The sequence below is a fragment of the Bos indicus x Bos taurus genome, chromosome 3, assembly GCF_003369695.1.
Source record: "Bos indicus x Bos taurus breed Angus x Brahman F1 hybrid chromosome 3, Bos_hybrid_MaternalHap_v2.0, whole genome shotgun sequence".
Classification (NCBI taxonomy): Eukaryota; Metazoa; Chordata; class Mammalia; order Artiodactyla; family Bovidae; genus Bos; species Bos indicus x Bos taurus.
The window spans coordinates 23417428-23442210 of record NC_040078.1 but is presented as its reverse complement, the minus strand read 5'-3'; the positions used below and the strand labels follow the sequence as shown (position 1 = coordinate 23442210).

Sequence of the window (24783 nt, the reverse complement as noted above, 5' to 3'; positions counted from 1 at the left end):
TTTAGAATGGAAATAATGATTCTCTTCAAATAAGGGTGCTGTTTACATTGAGATAGTGATTGCTATTTTAAGTAACATTTTAGTCTCTTGACTAGTGTTGGGGGCAATGCAGGAGGGACGGGAGAATAGTATTGCATTATAAAAAGGACTCTGTAAAAGAAAATCATCTCCAGGCATTATTTCTCTATGTGGAAATAAAGTTAATACTTTGCAAACTCCACCTGGGACATAAAAACAATGAGCATAAAATCTTACACATTGTATAAATATATATTTATTCACAGTGTTATTGCATCATCTATTGTTTTTAATTTTTTTAATTTCCTTCTATATATTGTCCAAGCTGACATCATCTGTTTCAGATCATGAGACCCTGAAAGGCAGCAACTAGCCTACTTTACTATTTTTAGATATCTGCATGATGCCATACACAGCCTGTAGGCATGTGCTCAGTCACTCAGTCATATCCGACTCTTTGCAACCCCACAGACTATAGCCCACTAGGCTCCCCTGTCCATGGAATTTTCTAGGCAAGAATGCTGGAGCAGGTTGCCATTTCCTATTCTAGGGGATCGATCAAACCTGCATCTCTTGTGTCTTCTTCATCGGCAGGCAAATTCTATACTACTGGGCTACCTGGGAAGCCCATACACAGGCTGGTGTATAACAAATACTATCGATCATAATTAAAAGTATCTCCTTTTTATTTTAACATGAACCTACTTTTTTTAACCCACACATCCCTAAACATTTAACAAAAAGTCTTAGACATTTCAAAGCACCTTCAGGGGCAGACAAGAAGTTAACATTTGGAAATAACCTGCCTGGATTTCAGGACTCGGCCTAACCACATGTCATCTGTACAACTTTGGGTAAATTGCTTCACATCTCAAAACTTGAGTTGTTTCACCTGGGAAAACTTGAACAATAATACCTGTCTCCAAGGATTTTGTGTAATAGAGCTAATGGCTGCAGAAGTACCTGGCACAGTGCCTGACTTATAAAAGGCATTAAATAAATGTTAGTTTGCTCTTTGCCAAATCTTCTGCCCCCAGCCTTGCACCCTGATCCCAATCCCAAACACACACACATACACACACTTCATCAGTATATTAAAGAAAAAAAAAAAAAAAAAGCCTTGCTTTAAACTATAAGTGGAGTGTAAGAGACAGCCAAGACGTCCTTACTCCATCCCACCAGCCCTGGCAGCCTCTAGCTGTGGAATCCCTGGTTATTTCCTTTCTCAAGGAGGAGATACTATTCTGGTTTGACAGATCCTTTCCTGGACACACTCTCAGAATTCCCTAAGGTTCTTATCGTGGCTAATGGATAACAATGCAGAGGCTATGGGAGTGAATAATCACTCGCTCCCAGCTAAAAACTTCCTTTATTGACTTCTCTAACTTCCCGTTAGTACTTTGCTGCCAAATCAACCTCCTGTCCTAGGCAACTATTAAAACTAATTTTCTTGAAACTAAAAGACATGTTTAGTGGTCAGCAATAAATTGCACCAACCTCAATTACTAGCCACTTAGGCTATTAGAATGCCAGACTATTAGAATATTCACAAAATTAAATTGTTTACATTTCTGTTTCCTTCTTTGAACCCTTAAAATGCAAACAAAAGCAGGAATGAAGAAAGACACCTTTTAGTTATTCCTTCTAAAAGATAATGTGGATGACAGTAATATTAGGTAAATAAATACTTAGTGTATAAAATGACAGCAGTATCTATTCTTCACCGAAAGAGAAACTGAAAGCAAGGCAGTTAAGCAGCTTGTTTTCACTGCTTCTGGTTAAGTGGTATCTCTTCCTATTACGTGGCAGTGTCTTGTATTGTGTATTCCAAGTACATAGGATGGTGCCTAGAACATAGTGGGCAGCCAAAAAATTTTAACTGAATGAAATGAATAAATTGCCATTTGCTTTTATCCTGAAGACCAACGTATGACCTTTAATCCCCAAAAGAGAAAACACACGATCCCATTACATGTGACCCATATCCACAACACCAGAATCTAAGATTCCTACTTCAAAAGAGTAGCTGGAACAGCTTTTTGAGGCAATTCTGCTTACTCAGCACGTTATTCCCTCCCTACGGTTTTTCCTTCTTTTGTTTTTGCACTAAGGATATTTGTATAAAAACAGAATCTTTGTTGCTTAGTAATTCATCTGTTCCAGCCACTTGTGCTCTGTTCTCAGTCAAAATTCTCAGTTTTCGGCCTCCTCATCAGTTTTATAGGGAGTTTAATGAACTGGCCAGCCTCGCTCCTTTTTCCATCCTACGGAACAACGGGCCCCAAGTTCCCACACATTACTCCTCTTTTGCTTCTATCTTGGGTTATGTGTCGTTGTGCCAAACATCATCTATCAGCACTCATCAAAAACTGCTCACTCGTTAACAGAGCACCACCACCACGCCAGCTGCAAAAGTCTCCAGCTTCAAGTCTGGGTAGGGTTACCCCAAAGTTAGAGAGGGTTCTAAAGACCAGAATTTCAAAGAAAATTATAAAAGAGTAGGGGGGTGCAATCAAGTAACTAGTAAAATAATCCATTATTCCATCAGAGGTAAAAGCATATAAGAAAGTTGATTATCTAGTATTACTATCAATTCAGTTTGAAGCATTTTATTAATCACACATTAAATTTTTCAATGTCTAATTCTCCTTATGTTCCTTTCCATTCTATAGACTTATCAATCTTTTCCCAGAGCTCTGTTTCTCTTATTTCTCACTGTTCCTCCAAAAAGGACAATAAACAATTTCCAAGTCACTCATCATCATAAACTCTGACATGTTAAATTACCCCCTGCTCAGTTTATGGACCACACTGGGCCCATAAAACTCCTCTCTCACCAGCAAACCACCCCACACAACATTCTCACTTCCCCTTTTCCCTGCTGGGAAGGATACTTCCTCAAGGAACACTGAACCACACCCCATCCCCTTCCTTCCTGCTGGATGTGCATCCCCCAAGCCAGGACACTAGGGGGACTCCTTACCTGGAAGGCAACTGCACTCAAAGGTAAAGTCACCGGTCTGCCGGCAGGTACCTCCGTTGACACAGGGGGAGGGTGCGCAGGGCACATAGGGACTGTCGCAGTGCTGGCCTGTGAAGCCCTGGGGGCATTGGCACTGATAGGAGCCTGGGAGGTTGAGGCAGGTGCCACCGTGCTGGCACTGTCCTGGAATGTCACACTCATTGACATCAGTCTCACATTTCTGCCCTGTGAAGCCTGCAAGGCATGTGCAGGAGAACTGGTTGGCCATAGTGCTACAGGTACTTCCGTTTGCACAGGGGTGGGACAGGCAGGCATCAGTCCACTGGCACAGTTTACCTACAGGAAAGATAACAGAAGTAAGAAACTGACCACAGAAATGGGTGTCAGCCCATCCCACCCCACATCTCCCACCCAACAGGTGACGTAAGGAAGCCATTGCGTGGAGAATCCCTAAGCTCTCTGAACTGTACAGGAAGCCCGTATCAGAGCCTCCCCAAGTTCATCTGACAGGAGCACTCTCCAGGGCCCTTAGCTGAGACACAAAGACTCAGTGGAGCACAGGAGTGACTGTAGGTAAATCGCAGGAAGCCTACAAGAATCCCTGCAGCACAGAAGGGTCTGGATCCACCTAGTGTCTCACACCTCTTTCTTTCTGCCTAAGATACTCCTCTGTTTGGAAGGCTGTCTTCCTTGTTGTTCACCCAGTCGGCTGCACTGTCTTGATAATTCTACTCATAAGTCACCACTGCCATAAAGTCATTCTTAATGCTCCACCCAGGTACCCAAGCCCCCAACCCCTCTCTTTCCCTCACATACACACCCGTACACATGCAAACACATACCCCAAATTTGCTGTTTTCTTTTATTATGTCACCTGTCACACTAGCAGGGCTCCGATCCCTAGAGTAGGCTCCCAAATCATGTCTTTTGAATGAAAATAAAATGTACTGATATTTTCCACAATACACTGTGACTAAACAGACCTCTTAGATGATAAAAACAAGTCAATATGACTTCTGCTTCCCTTAAACACAACACACATGCACACGTATTCCGGGAAACATTTTGTTAATTGTGGTCTTGACAAAAATAGTGCTGGATGTGTTTGAAGAAGATGAAGAATCTCTGGCTTCTTAAACATGAAAAAAACTAGAAGCTGTCATAAGAATAAAGATCTAGAAAGGCAATTCTTGTGGACTCTCTCAGGTAGGAAAGCGCTAGAAAGAATCAGGAAGACAGTGTTCAATCTCAAGGAATCAAAACAGATTCTCTGAGGTAGAGAGAGAGAGAGGGAAAAAAACTACTTCTATGCTACTAGTAAATTCAGTATTCACGTGGCTTTCTATTTTCATGAGTTCGAGTTTTTTCAAAACTGAAGATCTGAGAATCTCCTGAATGTGTTAATACTCCAACTGGTTGTCTAGGTAAACATTCAAATCTTTGACCCCACCTCCACATAGAAAAGCAAGTAAGAGCCATGACAGATTCTCTAAAAGGGAGAGAGAGGTGACACATGAGTACACAAAAGTACTCTCTGTCTACCAGGAATATCAAATCAAAGGGAAAAGGGGAAAAAAAAATCTAGGTACAGCATGTATACCTCAGGGAAGACAGAGTGAAGGCACCTTCATTTTTCTCCCTATTTTCCTTCATTCTACTGAGAGTACTTACCTACAGTGGAGAACAGATAAAAATGGTTACTTCTGCCAACAGTGTATTTCAGAGTATTTGCCTACAACTGAAACAAGAAGGTTGCTGACCTTGGTTTCCCATATACGTTTTGTACAAGCACTAACCTTCTGCCTCTGTTTTTTTCATCTATGAGTGAGGTGAGCTCATAAGGTCTGATGAGGTAGGGTAGTGAGCTATCCCAAAACTAAAAGGGTGAGCTTGACCTGTGGTGGTTCCTAAAGTGGTAGATGAAAGTGGCAGATGTATAAAGATGATTAGCACCCTGAGGACTACCAAGAAGAGATCTTTTTAATAGCAAGGAATCCACTTTAATTTAAGGGTTATTTCAGAGTAACGTTTTCATTATGAAGAAGGTATCACTGCCGTTTACACTAGTCGGGATTAAAATGTTTTAAGTGGATATGCCCTCCCTTGCCTTGTGGAGCAAAACAACTTGAAACTGACAATCAGGAAAAATTATTCTCTCAACCACCAAATCTCTTCAGTGACTCACAGTATCAATGCTGTCACAGTCATGATGGAGATATAACTGTAACACCTTTTAATCAAAAACCAATAGAACAAGCATTCCAAACTGAATGAATCAGTCTAGTTTTCTAAGTGTGTTTTTCATTTTCTAATTAGATTTACAGAATTGTTGATATACTGGAGGACAAAACAGTGAATAGTTCTCCTTTTCAGAACTAAGTTAATAAACACTTATCGTTCATTTTGAATAAAGCTCAGACCCACCTTTGAAGAGCTCATAATACAGTCAGATGAGAAACATGTCAAAATTGATTACAACAAACTATGACACATAAAATAATAGAACACAGAGACTAACTGTGTAAAGGAATCATGAGAGGGTCACTGAGAGGTTACAATAACATTAGGCAATTTCCAAATGTAGAAAAGGGCATTCCAGCAAAGGAGTATGCAATAGCATGGAGGCACAGGAAGTGTGACATTTTCAGGAAATGATGAGGACGCTGGCGTCACTAAAGCGAGATGCTTGTGGGGAAGTGAGGCTATAAAAAGACGCAAGGCCTAGACTGTGAAGGGCTGTGAAAGCCAAGTAAAAGAGTCTGCAGTTTACTCTGCAGATGACGAAAAGTCACTAGGCATGGTAAGCAGGTGAGTTTGTGAGAAGATTTGCATTTATAACTAAAGATGTGGCGATGTGACAGGTAAACAAGACGGGGAGAAAGTAAAGGTAAGGAAACCAATTAGGAAACGACTGCAGGAGTCCAAGTGAGAAAGGACATGAACGTCAACTACAGAGCAGAAGAGGAAACGGAGGGGAGTAGACAGGTGGGAAGAAACTCAGACTAAAATGCATGCCTGAGTCCAGGTGGGCTACAGACAAATGAGATGGAGTTTCTAGCTTGGGGTATTTGGAGGGCACACTGGTGTCACTATCTATATCAACATGTTGAGTTTCAGGTGCCTGTTGAATTTCCAAGGATAATATGCAATAGATAGTTAGCCTGAATGTCAGTGTCAGTGTGAAGCAAAAAGGATGATCGTGAGAGTCATCAGCAGGGGATGAAGATGATGACAGCTGAAGAAACTGGAGAGAGTGAGACTCCCTGGGGAAAGCTGTCATATGGCTCAAAAGAAGGCTCAAAACAGAGTTCCAAAGAACAAAAATTAAATGCATGAGGACAAGGACAAGGCAATAGAGAAGCAAAAGAAACAATCGGTTTAGAAAACCAGAAAAGCCAGTGCCCTGAATGTCTGGAGAGAGAAGTTTTTAAGGAATAAGTTATCAATAACACTAACAACTTTTCTTCCAGTGACAGGGAATTAATCATAATCCCCAGTCCTGATACATACACTTCAGGCAGTCAACCACTGTGGAGTATCTGACCCTTTTGCTTTCTCTTTCTCCCCTTTCAAAAGGAAGTTAAGGATAGTTGACTGGAACATTCCAGTTCTTTCCATAATGATAAACATGTACGATAGAGGGGGACCCTAAAGAACCAGATGATAGTATCTAAAAGACACCATATAGAAGTACCTGCTGAGAATAGGAAAGTGTGGGCCTGAGTCCCACTTGTTACCTGTAAAACCGACTTGGCAGGTACACTCGTAGGTGTCCCGGCTAAGCACGTGGCAGGTGCCCCCATTCAGGCAGGGGTGAGACACAAAGCAGGGGTGAGTAGTCGAGTGCTGGCAGTCCTCGCCCGTGAAGCCCGGGGCACAGCGGCACGTGGCTTTCCCCAACATAGCCTGGGCCACACACGTCCCACCATTCTGGCAACGGTTCTTCTCACAGGGGTCTCGATGCTGACAATATTCTCCCAAGAAGCCCTCTGGACACCTATATGGAAAAGAGAGGAGTCCATGAAAACATTTGACTTCTTATAAGTCCACAAACTTATAAGATAATGCAATTCATTCAAGAAAATACTAGACTGTGAACTGAGAAACGAAGGCACAACCTATAAGACTGTCTCACTTTAGGCGAAGTGTTTAGAGTACTTAACCACATACTCTCATGTCTTTTTGACCATGATCCTTATTCAGAGGCAAAATACAACCACAGCCTTTTTCGTGTAGGCGCAGGCTGGTAGGCTGTAACAGCACTGTTTTGTGCAGCATCGTGGAGACTTGTCTTCAAATTCAGTAACTTTCTCCTTTTGACTAAGTCAACTGATAGAATTAAGACACATATGATGATGCATGGACTGATCCTCTGACCCTCTCAAATTTAAAATCTATAAAATATCAGGTGGCTTCAGTTAAGCACTGAGGAACAATAAGTCTTTCTTATTCCCACTGAAACATCAGTTGGCCCATATCTAGATTTCTGGATCATGTTCAAGGGGTTGAGACTGTGACAAAGGAAAAGGAGGTATAGGAATGGGGAAGAATTCAAGAGACTTTTCAGAAACTTAAATCTGCAAAGATATTAGTAGCAAGCAGCTTTCCTAACCAAAAAAAGCACAGCATAACATTAAAATAACATTAAAAATATGTAAGGTACCATACAAACACCCAAGTGAAGAAGGGAAAACAAGTCAAGAACAACAGTCTACAACATTTCCCACATATTATGTTGAGAAATCTTTTTACATGCCACCACTGATTCGTAAGATGCACAACCATTCCAAAATGTGTGTAATATTTATAAAAACTTTCTCCAAACACCATTAAAAAAGCATAGAAAGTCGCTATTTTCATAATGAAGAGGTTGTTTAAACAGGATCTCTAGGAAGCGTTTAAAAGGAACAAAAAGTCTTTGATTTTAACTATAAATTTTGCCATTTGGCTGTCGCCCCAGATACTTGGTTTAATCTATTTCTCCATTTGACTTTTTGGAGGATAGAAAACTAACTACAAGGCTGTTCCACCATTACCTTGAAGATAATACATTTAAACAAACTAAATTCTCCCCCTCAAAACCGGCTCCTATTGCATCCTCCGAAGCTCAGTCACTGTGTCTTGACTCTCCCAGCCACTCAGACTTTAAGCCCTGGGGTTCTGTTTCATTCCTTCTTGTCTTTGCCAACCTGTCCACGATGTTTAGTAGCCACTGGTTGACCACATAAGGTCTTTAGAGGTCACAGTTTTGAGGAAAGAAGGAGGACCAGATATTTGGGGACTAAGACACAATGGAAGAGGAAACAGAACTAGTAAGTGGCTTCAGTGGCAGTGATGGAGCTAGTCCCAGCCTTCTCAATCTTTTCTCAGAGCTCTGTATAGTAAGCACAGCAGAACCAGGAGCAGCTAGAGCTCTGAGCATCCTTGTGAACAGGTAAAGCTAGAGAATGAGAGGCAGTGAGGAAAGGGCACAGCACTGAAACCAAAGACTGGCTGAAGTTTCCAATGAGGAGTGTCTACCTCATATCATCAGAAGGCCTATCTGGAGTCCTGGTGGTATGACCTTGAATAAATTACTTAACTTCACTATCAGCTCTTTCACATTTTAAATACTTAATAAAGCTACCTCCATCATGAGGCTCTTGTAAGAATTGAACAAAGTATGTGAAAAACTTTATAAATATTTTTTAAAGTTTTGCAAATGAAAAACATTTTCTTCTCTCTTTGCACTTACTGAGGAAAATATAATGCTTTATTCAAATCACAGCTTGATTTTATAATAGAATAGGTTATTTTCTAATTATTTTTTAAGTAAAGCACCAAAAATTGCCAATGTAGTATAGCTAAAATTAACCATATTATTAAAAGCATTTGCAACTTGTTTGAGAAATCTGTTATGGATGGTGTTAAAACTGCAACACAATTCTCATTCACAGTAACAGTCCTCTGGGCATTACGCTTGGCTGACAACTTCTGATTCTCCCATATGGGAATTATTTGCCTTATAAATAATGACAAACTTTTAAGCCTGGGTGGGCTTTGCCCAGGCTTTGCTACCATCATCACCACCTCTCCAACACTATCATGTGGCATCTGCTCAGAGAACACAAATTCACTTAAACATTAGCTTCATAAACATAATGAAAGCGTAAGGTTCCCAGGAAAACAAAACTGAAGCAGTATGGAAGATTCTAAAGTAGAGTGAAGTCACTCAGTCATGTCCGACTCTTTGCGACTCCATGGACTGTAGCCTGCCAGGCTCCTCCGTTCATGGGATTTTCCAGGCAAGAATACTGGAGTGGGTTGCCATTTCCTCCTCCAGGGGATCTTCCTGACCCAGGAATCGAACCTGGGTCTCCCACACTGCAGGTAGTCTTTTTACCATCTGAGCCACCAGACAAGATTCTGGAGCCAAACAAAAGTATTCCCAAATTATCTATTACTAAAGTTTAATCTACATTGTTTTTTCCTACCACTAAAGGAAAAATGTTTCAACTAAGATATGTTTAAGAAACCAGTAAAAATAGAGGTGACAACTACAGCTTGTGAGTCTGCTTTGATCCATTGCTTGTTCTTTTTTATGGCCTGAGAGCTATAAATGACTTTTACATTTTTTAATAGTTGGGGGAAAAATCAAAAGAAAATAATATTTTATGACATTTGAAAAGTATGCGAAATTCAGATTTCAGTGTCCACACATGAACTCTTATTGGAACACAATCCTACTCATTCATACAGGGATTGTCTATGGCTACTTTTGCATTATAATAACAGGGTGGAGTAGTTGTGATGAAACCATATGGCTCCAAAAAGTATTTATATCTGATGCTTAACAGAAAAAGTTTGCCAACTTCTGAATAACAGAATATATGAAGCTTAATTCCACATATTGGAGAAGGAAATGGCAACCCACTCCAGTATTCTTGCCTGGAGAATCCCATGGACAGAGGAGCCTGGTGGGCTGCCATCTGTGGGGTCGCACAGAGTCAGACACAACTGTAGCGACTTAGCAGCAGCAGAATTCTATATATAGCATCTAAAATGCTTATTAATAATGATGTTGATGATGAAGAAGAACATTTTCATACCAGTTTCCACAAAGAATATTACACTCGTTCATTCATGCAACAGTTACTAAGTGCCTATTAAGTATCATGCATTGTTCTAGAGCTAGGAAAATTCTTGAACTCACAGAGTTTAAATTCTAGTAAGAGAAGACAAAAAGCAAAATTAATAAATGAAATCTATAATTTGCTACGTGGAGTTAAGTGCTATGAAAAACAATAAAACAAGAAAGAAGCATAGGAAGGGAATGAATTGGGGATAACAGAGGTAGATAAATAAGGTATTTCAGTTAGAAATAGGGAAAGCAGAGAGAGTCTCACTGAAAGGCACATTTGAGTCAAGAGCTAAATGAGGGAAGAGATAGCTATGGAGGTATCTAGGGAAAGCATGTTAAAGGCAGAGAGAACAGCAAATGCAAAGGCCCTTAAAGAGGGAACAGTCCTAGTATGGTTGAGGAATAGCCAGAAGACCTCTGTGGTTCCACCAAAGGGAGTAAGAAAAAGTAGCAGAAAAGAGATTACAGTTACAAGTAGGCGGCAGATCATGGGGAGACTTTAGGCCACTGCAAAGAAGAGTCAGGGTCTTACTCTAAATGAGATAATACTAAGATAGGATGTACAAATAACTTATTCTCCTGAAATCCAACTTATTTTTATGGGAAACTAGACTCACTGCTGATATAATAATAAAGACTTTCTTATTTAAAATGTTCTAGATAGCTAGACATCAGCCTATTCCTTTACCTTAAAACATGTACAAGTCTCTTTTAATCTACATTTTTCACTAAGCCTCATTTCCCTTTCCAAATACTTCCTTCACAAACAAACTTCTATAACTATAGCCTAATTTCACAGCTATTTTCCCTTTCTTTTCCATCTTATTTGTTCCTTTGCAGTAAAACTTGCATTTTTCTTATTGGCCAGAAAACATGTCCCAAGAGCAATGACTTTTCCCTTGTCAAGTTCAGTGGTCTCAACTGAGATTTCTTCATAAGGAAATTCTTAGAGGAGGCATTGCTGGCTATACCTCCACCACTCTAATTGGTTTACATTTGGCTTCTATGACTCCCTCTGTACTTCAAAGCTGCGCAAATTCTTATTTTAGATTCTGGAATCCTCTTCTTCTTCCTCCCCATAAATTTATGGCCACTTGAAGTTTAAGTCTGGGTTGGACTGCTCCTTCCTCCCTTATGCATTTGTTATTTTGGTGGTTGTTCATTTAGTTTAAAGCAACTACCTTCGTGTACCCAGTGCCAGTTCCATATGGTCAGTTTACTAAAAGTCATCTACTTACCTTAACATATCCTGCCAATACCTGAAACTATACATTTCAAAAGTACAGTCATATTTTCATGAAATTTTAATTTCTCCATTTTTCTAAGGCTTCCATTCATCATCTCAAAAGTTACTTTTGGTTAATCCTTTTACATTATACATAACTTATGACTACGTTCTGAAGTCTTGTTAAACTGAATTCCTATAGTACTTATCATAAATACTGTCTCCTTTCTGATAAAAATTCTGATCAATTAAAAAGCCTCAGGTCAAACACGTTGTTGCTAGCTTTTCCCCTCACTTCCATCTATCACTGTATAATAATAAGAGAACCATGGGATTCAAGACATCCTAATGGAGTTTCTACCCAAAGAGATAATTCTTTCTAAAATATCCCTGAAAGATGATCACAGCCTCTATGTGAATAAAAGCAATTAAGTATGATGTCTAAGAAACAGAATTTAATAAATACTTGAAGTTATTTTCTTTCTACTTTAAAAGTGCAGACACTAGAATTAGATCACCTGGATTTCAATCCCATTTACTCTGAGAGTGATCCTGAGCAAGTTATTAAACCTCCTTGTTGTAAAATAAAGTTAATAACAGTGCCTACCTTTCAGGGTTTAAAATAATTGTAAAGCACTTAGAACAGTTATCTAGTGCATAGTAAATGCCATGCATTTGTTAAGTAAGATAAAATACTGGCTCACTACTTCAACAATAGAACTGCCTTCAGTGTGAGTAGATATTGTCTGGCATCCTTTCTTTCTGATGTCTTCAAATTCTGCCTTCCTTCCTAGCTATGTATATACCAAGAAGGATAAAATGTAAATCAGTGCAAAAATTTGTAAAGAATGTTCACAGTAGCATTATTTATAATAACAAAAAGTGGAAACAACCCAAACATCCACAGCTGATAAATGGGTAAATAAAATGTGGTATATCCATACAATGAAATATTATTTGCCATAAAAAGGAATGAAAATTTGATACATGCTGTGATATGTATCAAACCCTGAAAATATGCTAAGTGAAAGAAGCTAGACACAAAAGGCCACATATTGTATAATTTCATTTTTGTGAAAGATCAGAATAGGCAAATCTATAGAGATAGAAAGCAGATTAGTGTTACCAGGAGCTGGGAAGAGGGGAACTGGAGAGGGACTGCTGAAGAATAGGGACAGTCTCTGGAAGGTAATGAAAATGTTTTGAAATTATATAATGCTGATAGTTACACTTAACTGTGGATATACTAAAAACCACTGAATTGTATATTTCAAAAGGGTCAATTTAATAGTATATGAATTAGTGTTGGTGGGAATGTAAATTGGTGCAACCATTATGGAAAACAGTATGGAGGTTCCTTAAAAAACTAACAGAGCGATATGATGAGCAATATGATCCCACAATCCTACTCCTTGTCATATATCCAGACAAAACTGTGATTCGAAAAGATATATGTACCTCTGTGCTCATAGCAGCACTATTACAATAGCAAGACATCGAAGCAACCTAAATGTCCACCAACAGATGAATGGATAAAGAAGATGTGGTATATATACAAACATGATGGAATGTTACACATAAAAGAGAATGAAATAATGCCATTTGCAGCAACATAAATGGACCTAGAGATTGTCATACTGAGTGAAGTTTGAGAAAGACAAATACCATATGATATCACTTATATGTGGAATTTATTATGTGATACAAATGAACTTATTTACAAAACAGAAACAGACTCACAGACGTAGAAAACAAATGAAAAGGGAAAGAGAGTTGGGAAAGGATAAATTAAGAGTATAGAGTTCACAGATACAAACTACTATATATAAAAACAGGTAAATAATAGGTCCTACTGTGTAGCACAAGGAACTGTATTCAATATCCTATAACAAACTACAAGGTAATATATATATATTAATATATATATATAACTGAATCACTTTGCTGTACACCAGAAACTAACACAACATTGTAAATCAACTATATACTTCAATAAAAATTTTTAATTAAAAAGATTTTAGTATGTGAGTTATATCTTATTTAAAAAAATAATTCTGCCTCCCTATAATTTCCATTCGCTGGCTATGCCTGTCCTCTAGAACAAAAAGGAACCAGCTTCTCTTACATGTGGCCCTTCAAGAATTTACAGGTAATTATTTGTTTCCTCTTTGTTTTCTTTTTCCAGCATTCAATGCTTTGGGCTATTCCAGACTTCTTCACCATTTTAGTGGCTCTCCTACGCTTCAGATAACAATAATAATAAGAGTGACCAACATTTCTGAAGAACTTACTATGTATTATGTATTTGCTAAGCATTTTGTTTTTATTACTCCCTCTAACAGTTATGCTATATCATTATGTTCATTCTGTATGTGAGGACCTTAAAGTTTAGAAAGATGAAGATTTCAGAGCTAGTAGGTATTAGAGGCAGACCTCAAATCCAGGTATGATTTCAGAGCCCACATACTTCCACACTGAGCTATCTGCCTACCCCCAACTAGATGATTCTAGTTCATCAAAAACCTCTTTAAAAGGTAGGACCCAAAATGGGGGGGGAAAAAAAAACCACATAATACATATGTTCTTACCACTATAGCATAGAATTGGACACTATTGCTTCTACTATTGCTGCTTAAAGCTGTGTTCACTTTTATAAAAGTTACAAAATCCAGATTCAGTTAAAAAGTCCGCACTTTTTTTCCCACATGAACTACTTTTATGCCATATCAGCCCATCCTGTATTAGTACACCATGTTTTTTGAATGCAATTATTGGTCCTGTAATTTCTTTCTTTTCAATTCAACATGCTAAATCTTTACCCCAAGTTTTCTTTATTTAGATAACTTTACACTTTATTCATATAATCACAGAATTTCAACACTGCACCAAATCTCAGAAGTCAATTGGTCTGAACCTCTGTTGTACTGATAAGGACACCAAACTGACCTGCCGCAAGTTTGTCTGTAAATCCAGAAATTTCCCCTAGTTTTGGATCACCTACAACTGTACTTCTATCTTTACCTAGTCTTTATCAAAATATAAAGCATCACTTAACTGAAAGTATTCTATGAAGTCTTACCCCAAGATTGGCTCCTATTTAGTCAGTTCTGTTATCTCAATTACACCAGCATCCTGTCTACACCTCTTCATTAAATTCAGAGAGAAAATTGCTCCCTGAAAGTAAGCACACTACTTAAAGAATGATCCTTCTCAAGTATAATTTCGATCATGTCACTCACTTTTCTGCTCAGAAGCTAGTTTCAGCGCACAGCCCTTCTTACGACCTATTTGTCCGCCCTACTCCTATCATCCAATCTACTCCTTGGTGACCCATAACTTAAGCACTCCAGATTATTTCCACACTCAGGTCTACTGCTCCTTATATAAAAATCTTCTATCTAATCTCCAGTGAGAGGTACCACATTTTACCATCTGATATGTCTCTATTTTCCTTTCTTCTATCCTTGTTTCAAAGACCTGTTCAAAACCTATATCCTTTACTAAGCTTTCTCCAAACCATCCCACCCATCTCTGATCTAGCAGCAGTTGTACTCCATGTTATATACTACATTATTTCTACCAATATGGCTCTTCTTCATTAAGCCATAACGAGGTCTTCCCTGTGTCTCTCTCAAACTGATATTTTTGTGGGGAAGAGCAAGTCTTCAGACCCTGGAGCGGTTGGCTTGAACACCATAACCACCTATGTTGCAAAATCCCCTCTCAACCTCATGTGGGGCTCTGCCTGGTAGAACACAAGGCAAGGCAATCAAAAAAATCATCCTGGGGTACAAGGTCATCCCTCACATCCCAGGGATGAATTATGGACACAGGAAGAAATTATGGACATAGGAAGAAAGGGGAGAGATGGGTAAGTGAGATAGCCAGAAATAAAGGACCCCATCTCCTAATACAGGAGACCTTTCAACTTTGCAAATCCATGTTCAACTGTAATAGGAGTACACCATATACCCTGTTAGTCTCAGTGGGAACTGGGACTCTCTGCTAAAAACAAGAGATTAAATAGCTCTCTTCTTGAGATGGCTCAAGTTGACTTTATCATCCAAGTTCCCTTACAAATCTATAGTTCTATTAAGTTACCACAGTACCATTTTTGGAAGACAGCCTACATCTTAAACTAAAGGTATATGTAAAAAATCTTCTAAAAATATAACAACAACAACAACAAAAAAAAACCTCTAAAAACTGCATTTGGTTCCTGAAACTATATGAATGCCCTCCTCTGGAGAAAATTTATAACTTATTTAAGTAGTTTTCTCAGTGACTTCCTCCTAGTCTCTTCCCTTCTCTGGCTTTGGATCTCTGAAAGAACGCAGTTCACAGGGGATGCTTTGAGTACAGGGAAAGTTCTGCGGGAGGGGGCTTTTTCCCTGTAAAACAATTTCATAAACGAATCTGAACACTTTATCAGCTCCATACGGTCACGTATTTTTCTGAAAAAGTCTGCCATTTCTGACACGAAGAGGTCCACTCTTTCATTGTTACTATTCAAACAGACACATGGGGAATGAAGTGAAGGGGAGGAATGAAGGGCGAAAAAGAGAGGGAAAAACAAGGGATTCCTCCTAACGGAACTAGAAAACATTCCAACTGAATGGATGCCGATAAGTCCCCTCTCAATAAAACAGATGAAAACCAGACCCCAACTCTCACATGTCACCAGCAGCCTGGATTCGTTTACATGTAGCCACTTTACAGATTTCAACAAAGCTGGGATTTGAATAGCAATTCCAATCTATCTAGCACTGGCTGTGATTCAGGATCAGTCTCCTTAGTAATACAGGATAGAAAAAATTGTTCTTTCAAGTTTCCTAAGTGAATGGCCACTCGTCTAGAGAAAAGCTTAAAATACTGTAGTAGCTTGTGTCAGCTCCAAGATGACCAAAGTTTGAGCAGGAAATAAGCCCCTTTTTCAAATAAAAGCCAATGTTCTCTCTCCTTGTTTTCTCCACCGACTGTTCTGTATCAGCAGGGTGAGGCCAAGTGGCACCCAGGGCTTCTCTGCAGCTCTGCCTTCAGCTTTTTTTTAGTGAGGATTTGGTCATTAAAAAAATAAAACAACAAAGCAAAACACTACCACATAGGAGAAGAAGAAAAAGAGAGGCGTGCTTTACAAAACAGCTATTTCAAAATCATGATTTTTTAAAAACTACACAGAATGTGGAACGGAGGGGGGAAAAATGTCTCATGTGGGTTGCGTCGGCCCTGCAGCTGCTCCTCATTAAAGCTCCTCTTTACTCCCTCTGGGCTGGTTTCCAGCAGAAAATTCTTTAAACAGAACTCTGCTTTCAACCCACTTTCTTCTTGCTCTAGGCCTCTCGGCCCCCCAATCCGCAGTGGCAGCCTGCCCTAGCTGAGCTAGAGAGGGGGAGCTGTTGTTAAGGTAAATGAGGTAAGGGCAGAGGGGAAAAAAATTACAAAACCCAGAAACCAAATTAAGCATTGGTCAGTAACAAAGGTCTGCAGTCTGAAAAGGTCCCAAATCAGTCTGTTCTTTCCTGTGACCATAACGCCAGCTTAGTTTCCTGCTCCCTCCCCGCCCCCCAGGCCCCTGTTAAAGTAGATAAAAATGATTGCTAACAGCCAAAGCTAACTGTAACCAGTTAAAGTTCCTATATAATACTTAATTCCCAAGGCTCTGGCTTACAAACTCCTAGATGCCCAAGAGTCTCCAGAATCAAGTCCAAACTCTCGGATTGGAATTCAAGAGGCCCAACCTACTAGTCCAACCTCACTGTCACCCTCCTCTCAGTACCTCCAGTTGAACATCTCATCAGGCTGTCAACTTTTTGATTCTGTAACTCTGTGTAAAGGTAACCACTGGGTTATGCTAATTACTGACTTTAAAAAAAAAAGGGTACAGGAAGACGTCCTGCTAACTTCCTGGTAAAGAGGGAAAAAGGGAAGAGTTCTGTGATGTTGACTTCTTCTTGTCATTCCCACTCCCCTTCTCACCTCCCTTCCCCCCAAAAAGAAAGAGAAAATTAAAAAAAAAAAAAAAAAAGGAAATACTATAGCTTACTCAGCAAGAAAGAAAAACAAAAAGAACTAAAAAAAAGTATTCGTGTACAGAGTTAGGGCCCAGTTCTGGGCTGTCTGTGGTAAAACACACTTTCTAGGGCTTTGCTGGTTTGATGTAAAGGAAACAAAGACCAATATACAATCAATTTCTCCCTCCTCTCTTTCATTTTCTTTCTCTCTCTCCTCTCTCTCTCTCACACACACACACACACGCACTTTTTTTTTTTTTTTTTTTTACCACAACTAATAAAGACTACAAAATACTGTAGGACAGCCCATTTTTCTACTATGTAAATTCAGCTTCCTGAGCAGAACATTTCTGCTTTTCTTGTAGTATTTCAGAAAATGTTAATCTTGGTTCCCACATTAGGCTGAATGCTTCCAAATTAAAAGTTTCCCACAGGAAAAGAATTTCACAGGGAATTGTGAGGCTGGGAATTATCTTCTGAAGCTCCACCTCACTTGGTTTCCATGCATTTCGGTTTTTCAACACTACCCCCCATATGAATAAAGCAATAAACACACACTGATTTTAATAAATTCAAACCAGAAAGAAGCTGCCGTGGTATACACTTCAAAACTGTTAATAATTCATAGCACTGTTCATCTTCATCAGAAACTATGAAATCAGTAACCATTGCAATGGGAAACCATGCTTTATTTACACAAGAATTTGCAAACACCCTTATCTTCCAGTTTATAGTCTGGGCTCATTTATCAAAGCTCAAAAGCTGAACTGAGTGCCTAACCTCTTCAATCATCACTTGAAAGAGTGGACAAGGGCACACAAACAGCATTGGAAGACTTCTGTTGCTGCCATAACAGAAGGTGGTCTTTCCTGTCTTCTAGCATACAATCCGTACCTTTACCAGATTTCACTGAGTGGACCCTGAGAAAGCATCTACTTGTGATTAAAATATGGCAAACGTATTCTAAATACATGAGTTTACAAAAAGCACCCTTCAGAGTAACAGGCAAAAACAAATGAGTTAAACCAGTTGTCCCCAAACATTGTAGAGTTACTGCAAGGAGTTTGCAAATACTTATAAATCACTTTCTAGACTATTAAATAATGTCCTCTCCATATGAAATGGACTGTAAATGCTGTTACTGTTATTAAAATGTGGAGACATAAAGGGTTATTGAATTCTCAGTAGATATTGACATCATGCATTGTATACAAACAAGAGACTGAGAACTGGCTTCATCTTAAGACCATCATCCCTTCATTCCTTACACCCTTGCTAGGCTCAGTTTCTTTAGTTCCTAGAACACGTTCTAATGCACCTCCAGAACTTTGTACGTGCTGTTCATTCAGTCCAAACACTTTTCCCCGCCCTCTTCTCATAGTCAAGACCTAAAATTTCTTTAAGCTTCAGCTCAAATTTTATTTCCTTTGAGAAATAGGCTTGATGCCCCCTGCTGTATATTCTCATAATCCTAACATATATCATTCATTATCTTATATTATGATTATTTGTTTCTTCCCCAAGAGACTGAGAATTATTATCACTATACTCATGGTGCCTAATACAGGAACTGGCGTACAGAAGGCATTCAACTATTCAGTGCTCATATTCTTAACCAAAGCCAAAAGGCAAAATGCAAGGGTCCATAAAATCTTACACCTTCAAAAAAAAAAAAAATCCTTACACCTTCAAAAGACTTTAATTATACTCAAAGTTTGGGAACCACTAGGTTGAGCTATTTACCCAAAGGACTAACAGTACTAATTAAGATTCCTGATACATACAGGACTTTTTAACCTTCACTTACCTCTAAAACATTCAAAGTGAGTCAGTCAAACCTATATGGAGTAGACTTTGTAAATCATACTTTCTCCCCAAATAAGAACACTCTCTCCCTCTCTCTCTCTCTCTCACACACAGTCTGCATTTTCTCTTGTAGTTTTATTAATCTTTAATAAAACACTGACTACATGAACCACCAAGATCCTGAGTGATAGAACATCCTACAAAGTGGCCTCAGTAGCATAAACTGTTAGATTATTCAGACACTGAGCAGTAAAAATTAAACAAAATTTCAGAGAAAAAAACTGAGTGTGTTTGCTTTGTTTTCTAACATGAGGAAATGACCACCTGTAAAATTCTGAAGTCCAAAAAATATCTGAAGGCAGAAAGTTCCAAAAGCTTATGGTTTGGCCTAAAAGGATTCCTAGTTGAAAAATAACTGTACTCAAATCATATCAAACCAAACGTGAATGCAAGAGTAGGCAGGAGAAAAACCTGCATTTTTCTGAACTTTGAGAGATAAGGTTGAAGAGAAATAAAAAATATTTCTTTGTAGATTCTGAATACATCATTCTCCCCAAAAATGTAATAATCACATGTATAGGTATGCAAGACCATTCAATGAATAATATAATATATTGAAATATATATAATATATAGAAAAATATAATTTCAAAATGCCCTGAAACACTATAAAATCCCATTTAAATGGCCTTACTTAGACTAGAACCACAGGTAATAAAAATAATGGACAGCGTGAAGAAATAAATAACAGTGCCTTGAATCCTTCAAGACCAAAACCACTAGTTCCCATAAAAGACAGGGCTGTGATCCAAAGCATAAAAATAATGGTTCTTGGGGGTAAAAACAAACCTTAGACATTATAATGGTCTTCCAAAGGGCTACGATAGATAAACTGATATACAATATATCTATGGTATTAAAATTGCATGGGGTTGGGGTAGAGAGATTAGGGGAAAAAACTCTAAAAATGCTCCTTTGGGGCAAGGGGGTGATAAAGATAAAAAGGTTGAGAAACACTGAGATAGCATATCCAAATAAAGTAATTTTTAGCTTAGTATCTGGCACACATAACACTCATAAATGTTAGTTGAATTAAACAGGAAAGTTTCCTGCAAATGCTGCCTATATTTGTATATATTCAAACTCACATGACTTATAAAAAATTGTTCCCCAGCTTTGGAATCATAAGGGGATCAGTCCTGGGTGTTCTTTGGAAGGACTGATTCTAAAGCTGAAACTCCAATACTTTGGCCACCTCATGCGAAGAGCTGACTCATTGGAAAAGACTCTGATGCTGGGAGGGATTGGGGGCAGGAGGAGACGGGGAAGACAGAGGATGAGATGGCTGGATGGCATCACTGATTCGATGAACATGAGTTTGAGTGAACTCCGGGAGTTAGTGATGGACAAGGAGGCCTGGCATACTGCAATTCATGGAGTCACAAAGAGTCGGACACGACTGAGCGACTGAACTGAACTGAAGTGATGCTTGATCTGCTATATGAAATCAAAATTTATGCTTCCATAGGGACAAAGTGGAAATCTTGCAAAGCTAAACAGTGGTCTAATGAGATTTATATACCATACATCCAGATACCATAAAGATGATTTCTTTTAAAAATACAATGCTATCATTATTTTATGTACTCTTGCATTCTTTTATCAAAAACAGCAAAACCTTCAATCCCTCACTACATGGCTGATGCTGGTAGTACATGTGAAAGTCTTAGCCTAGTGGTGTCTATACTTGGAAACATGCTCTATCAACAACTACACAGCTGGTACTGGATTTGGTTTATCTGTTTTCCTCTAGATTGTAAGCTTTTGAGAACAAAGATAATTATTAAAATAATCATGATCACAATAATCACCCCCAAAAGTTTTCCACACAAAAGATAACTTTCATGAAGTTAATGACATCTCACAACACTTATTACTTTTATGACAATAAGAGAACAGTTACTGTCAAAGAAAAAATGTAATTTTTTATTTATTTTTAAAAAACATTCTTTATTTAACAGGATCTTGGCTTTGGTGCAGACCTCCAATACAGATCATCTCAACTAGAAAAGTTGCATCAACTAAAAACTGATATAGGAAGATTCGGATACAATTCTTTGTTCTAATTTCAGCAACAGCTGCTTTAAGAATTCCTTTTGTATATTAAATAAAAAAAAAAGCTTAGCACAAAGAATGGTTCTTCCATATCTCATGCCATCCAAGGACATGAAGCATTTCAAATGGCTACTCTAAGATAAAGGTCAGCAAATACTGCCCTGGGCAAAATCTACAGGCCATCTGTTTTTGTACCTCCAGCCCAGGGGCTAAAACTGGCTTTTACATGTTTTAATGGTTATGTTTTAAAGAGATATATAGGTATGTACATCATATCCTTAATTTGCTTCTTGGCCAGCAAAGCTCAAAACCTTTACCATCCGGCACTTTAAGAAAAAAGTTCACTGATGTCTGCTTTAAGGCCAGGACAGCATTAAAGTGTACATAGGAGAGTCCCAGTCCATCCTAAAGGAAATCAGTCCTGAATATTCATTGGAAGAACTCATGCTAAAGCTCCAATACATTGGCTACCTGATGAGAAGAACTGACTCCTTGGAAAAGACCCTGATGCTGGGAAAGATTGAAGGCAGGAGGAGAAGGGGACAACAGAGGATGAGATGGTTGGATGGCATCACCAACTCGATGGACATGAGTTTGAGCAAGCTTTGGGAGTTGGTGATGGACAGGGAAGCCTGGCGTGTTGCAGTCTATGGGGTCGCAGAGTCAGACACGACTAAGGGACTGAACTGAACTGAGGCTAAAAGCACCTTCAAAAGATGTGCTCGCAATTTAGGTTAACTTTTTGTTGTTTATTAGAACTCAGCCACTTTAGGAGCACTTGTTAAGAACCATGTTTAATTTCAGAAAGACAAAATCATCAGAGAATCATCACTGTCAATTGTTATACCTCTGCATAGTTAGAACCAATAATAATAAAAAGGACAGACATTAAGGAAAAGAATTAGAGTGTATAAACTTAATGTGGTGACTCAAGACAAAAACTACTACTTCCCTTAAAAGATGGGATCAGGCCCAAAGGGTCAAAAAAAATTTTTTTAAGCTAAAGATATTACAATGATTTGTGACCTTCCAAACCAAAGAAACTGAATATCAAACAAGAATCCTGAAAGTACGCATTCAAGTTCACACAAAGTGAAGATAAATGCATCCTGAGAGGCACTTCACTTACTAAATGGAAGCAAGGCAAAGTCACAGCTGACGTGGCTACATTCTCCTGCATCATTCTGCTTTAAAAACCCATGTCTACTGGTAGGTGACACATACTCAGGACATACTTGAAGACAGGTAGGTAGGTAGAGAGAGAGAGATGTAATGAGTCTGTTTCTTATCTGAATGAGAATAAAAATGTAGCTAGTCTATTATTTTACAAAAACTCTCACCAGAGACTTGAGCATGTTCTAAGAGCTTTTGACTGAGTGGTTCCCCACAGACCTTTCCTCTAGATCAAGCCCTGGTTCTTGCACTAGGTGTGAATCTTGAAAAAGCCACTTTACTTCTCTGAGCCTCAGTCTCCTCATGTATTAAAACAAGATGCTAGGCCAAATTACCTCTAATAATACCTTTAAAATTGTATGATTCCATTTAGGTATGTTCTACAGCCCCCGTGGATATTAATATCCTTTAGGAGGATTAAAGACTTACTTTAGGAGGAACTGAAAAGAATTTCCACATTGTTTTGTTTCGTGGAATATTAAAAAATAAAACGTATAGCTAGAGTTAAAATTCTTGGTCTTTCAAACTGCCTCTTAAAGCCCTAAGTTGTTTGTTTTTAATTCTGCTTTTCTCTCTTCCCCTTCTCTGTTTTCACCCTGAACAGCAGTCCCTTGAGAGTTGGTACCAAGAATGGAAAGAAATAGGGCTGAATCTTTAGGTCACCTAATGGGGGCTGAGAAGCAACTTTTAGTCCCACTCTACATTCCAATCAGTTATGTAATACAGGACAAGTCACTTAGCCACGTTAAGCCTTGGGTTCCTCATCTTATAAAACAAAATGAGTGGGAAAGGTGCTTGACAAAATCCCTTCCACCCCCTGAGCTTGATGACTCTACAATTTTGGTTTTTTAATTTCTTCAGCAATACTGCCTGAGAATGTAATGATGTTTGCTGATGGTAATGCTTGGGGTCAGTGGTTGTGTATGTCTTGACCATCAATCCACTCTAAGCAGGGACTCCCTGGGGCAAGAACTGTGCATGTCTCTTCTTTTACATTCTTCATGCTACCTAACTCTCATCCTTCTAAGCACACAGACAATTCAATACACACTTGTATAAAGGAACTGTTGCACAACCCACACTTTCAGCTAACCCCTTGCAGGAAGCATAAGGAAGCAAAGAATAAGCAAAAGAGAAAGAGCGATATATTTAAATAAGATATGGAGAATAAAGAGGAACCGTGAGCCTAAAAGGGAAAGAAAGGCCTCTTCCCCAAGTCATATGGCCAACATGAACGCCTGTTTTCCTCAGCACGAAATAGTGGTAGACACTGCAGTCTCTCCCTTTATGGACTCTGATCCACTGACAAATCACACAAGACTAAAAATGACGTGTGTGTCTGGGAAGAGATGCACCAAATTTAAGCTTGCAGGGAATCAACCACTTAATTAAATTCATGTAGGACCTTTTTCCAGACATAATTTTTATACATCATCTCAACACAGCTTAAGTACCTATCTTACTCATTTCCCCACCTCATAATGCTCTCATTAATTTTTATAAAATTTAAGAAAGAATAGGTGATGTCCCATAATTAGAGAGTATGCTTCTCTAAAAACTAATTATAAACTCTGATTGTCAGTGTCAGCCTTTGCCTAGGAGGAAATGAGTCAACTTTTCATTAGTAATCAAGTTCTGTCCATTTTTTTAAGAGTGACCCAGAAATTCAAGGCCATGAGTTTTAACAATATGAGACAGAGAATGAGACACCACAAATATTACTTACAAATGCAGCTAAGAGGAAAATTAAAGTCAGAAAGGTTCCTGAGGTACTTTTCAGGCTGAGTGTGATTTCAGAAGAGGCAAGTTGCCCAGCAAAATAATTCCTTAAGGAGATGTCTCTGGCTTACACAATAACCACCAGCATTTCAACATTTTAAAGGGACAGGGGGTTAAATGGCCAAGTCACTGCCATGGTCTAGGCAAAGGAATCATAACCACTATTAAATGTTTTCCACACAGAATAGGCATCCCTGGTTTATTCTATATAATTGAGGGTTTGGATGTGTACTATATAATCAGAGGAAACAAGCAGAAAAGGACATGAGCTAATTTGGGGTAACCAGAGATGTGTCTAACAGATGCTTGCTTACTCTGGATCCCTGAAATGAACTGGATCAAGACAATGATATGCTGGACAGAAAAGATCTGAGGTTGGGATGCCTCAGATCAAGAATGCACTATGCCTTATATGAAGACTGATCCTGCTCCTGACATTTCTGTTTTTCCATCACTCCTCCTAACCCTTTTTTTTCCCTTGCCTCAGAGATTTTGAATTCTGAGTTTCCCTGTAAACAATGTCCACAAGCCTACCTGGCCACTCTGTTCTGGA

The 24783-nt window shown here is 38.8% G+C and overlaps 1 protein-coding gene across 1 annotated transcript in view; it reads right to left on the bottom strand.

Annotated features, from left to right (window-relative positions):
- NOTCH2 (notch 2) overlaps positions 1 to 24783 on the bottom strand; it is a 175373-nt gene that overhangs the window by 89388 nt on the left and 61202 nt on the right. Inside the window, exons 3-4 of the mRNA XM_027535567.1 lie at positions 6739 to 6998; positions 3002 to 3337 (exon numbers count right to left, since the gene is read on the bottom strand). Of these exons, the coding sequence (XP_027391368.1) occupies positions 3002 to 3337; positions 6739 to 6998 (596 nt within the window). The remainder of the gene's footprint in view (positions 1 to 3001; positions 3338 to 6738; positions 6999 to 24783) is intronic.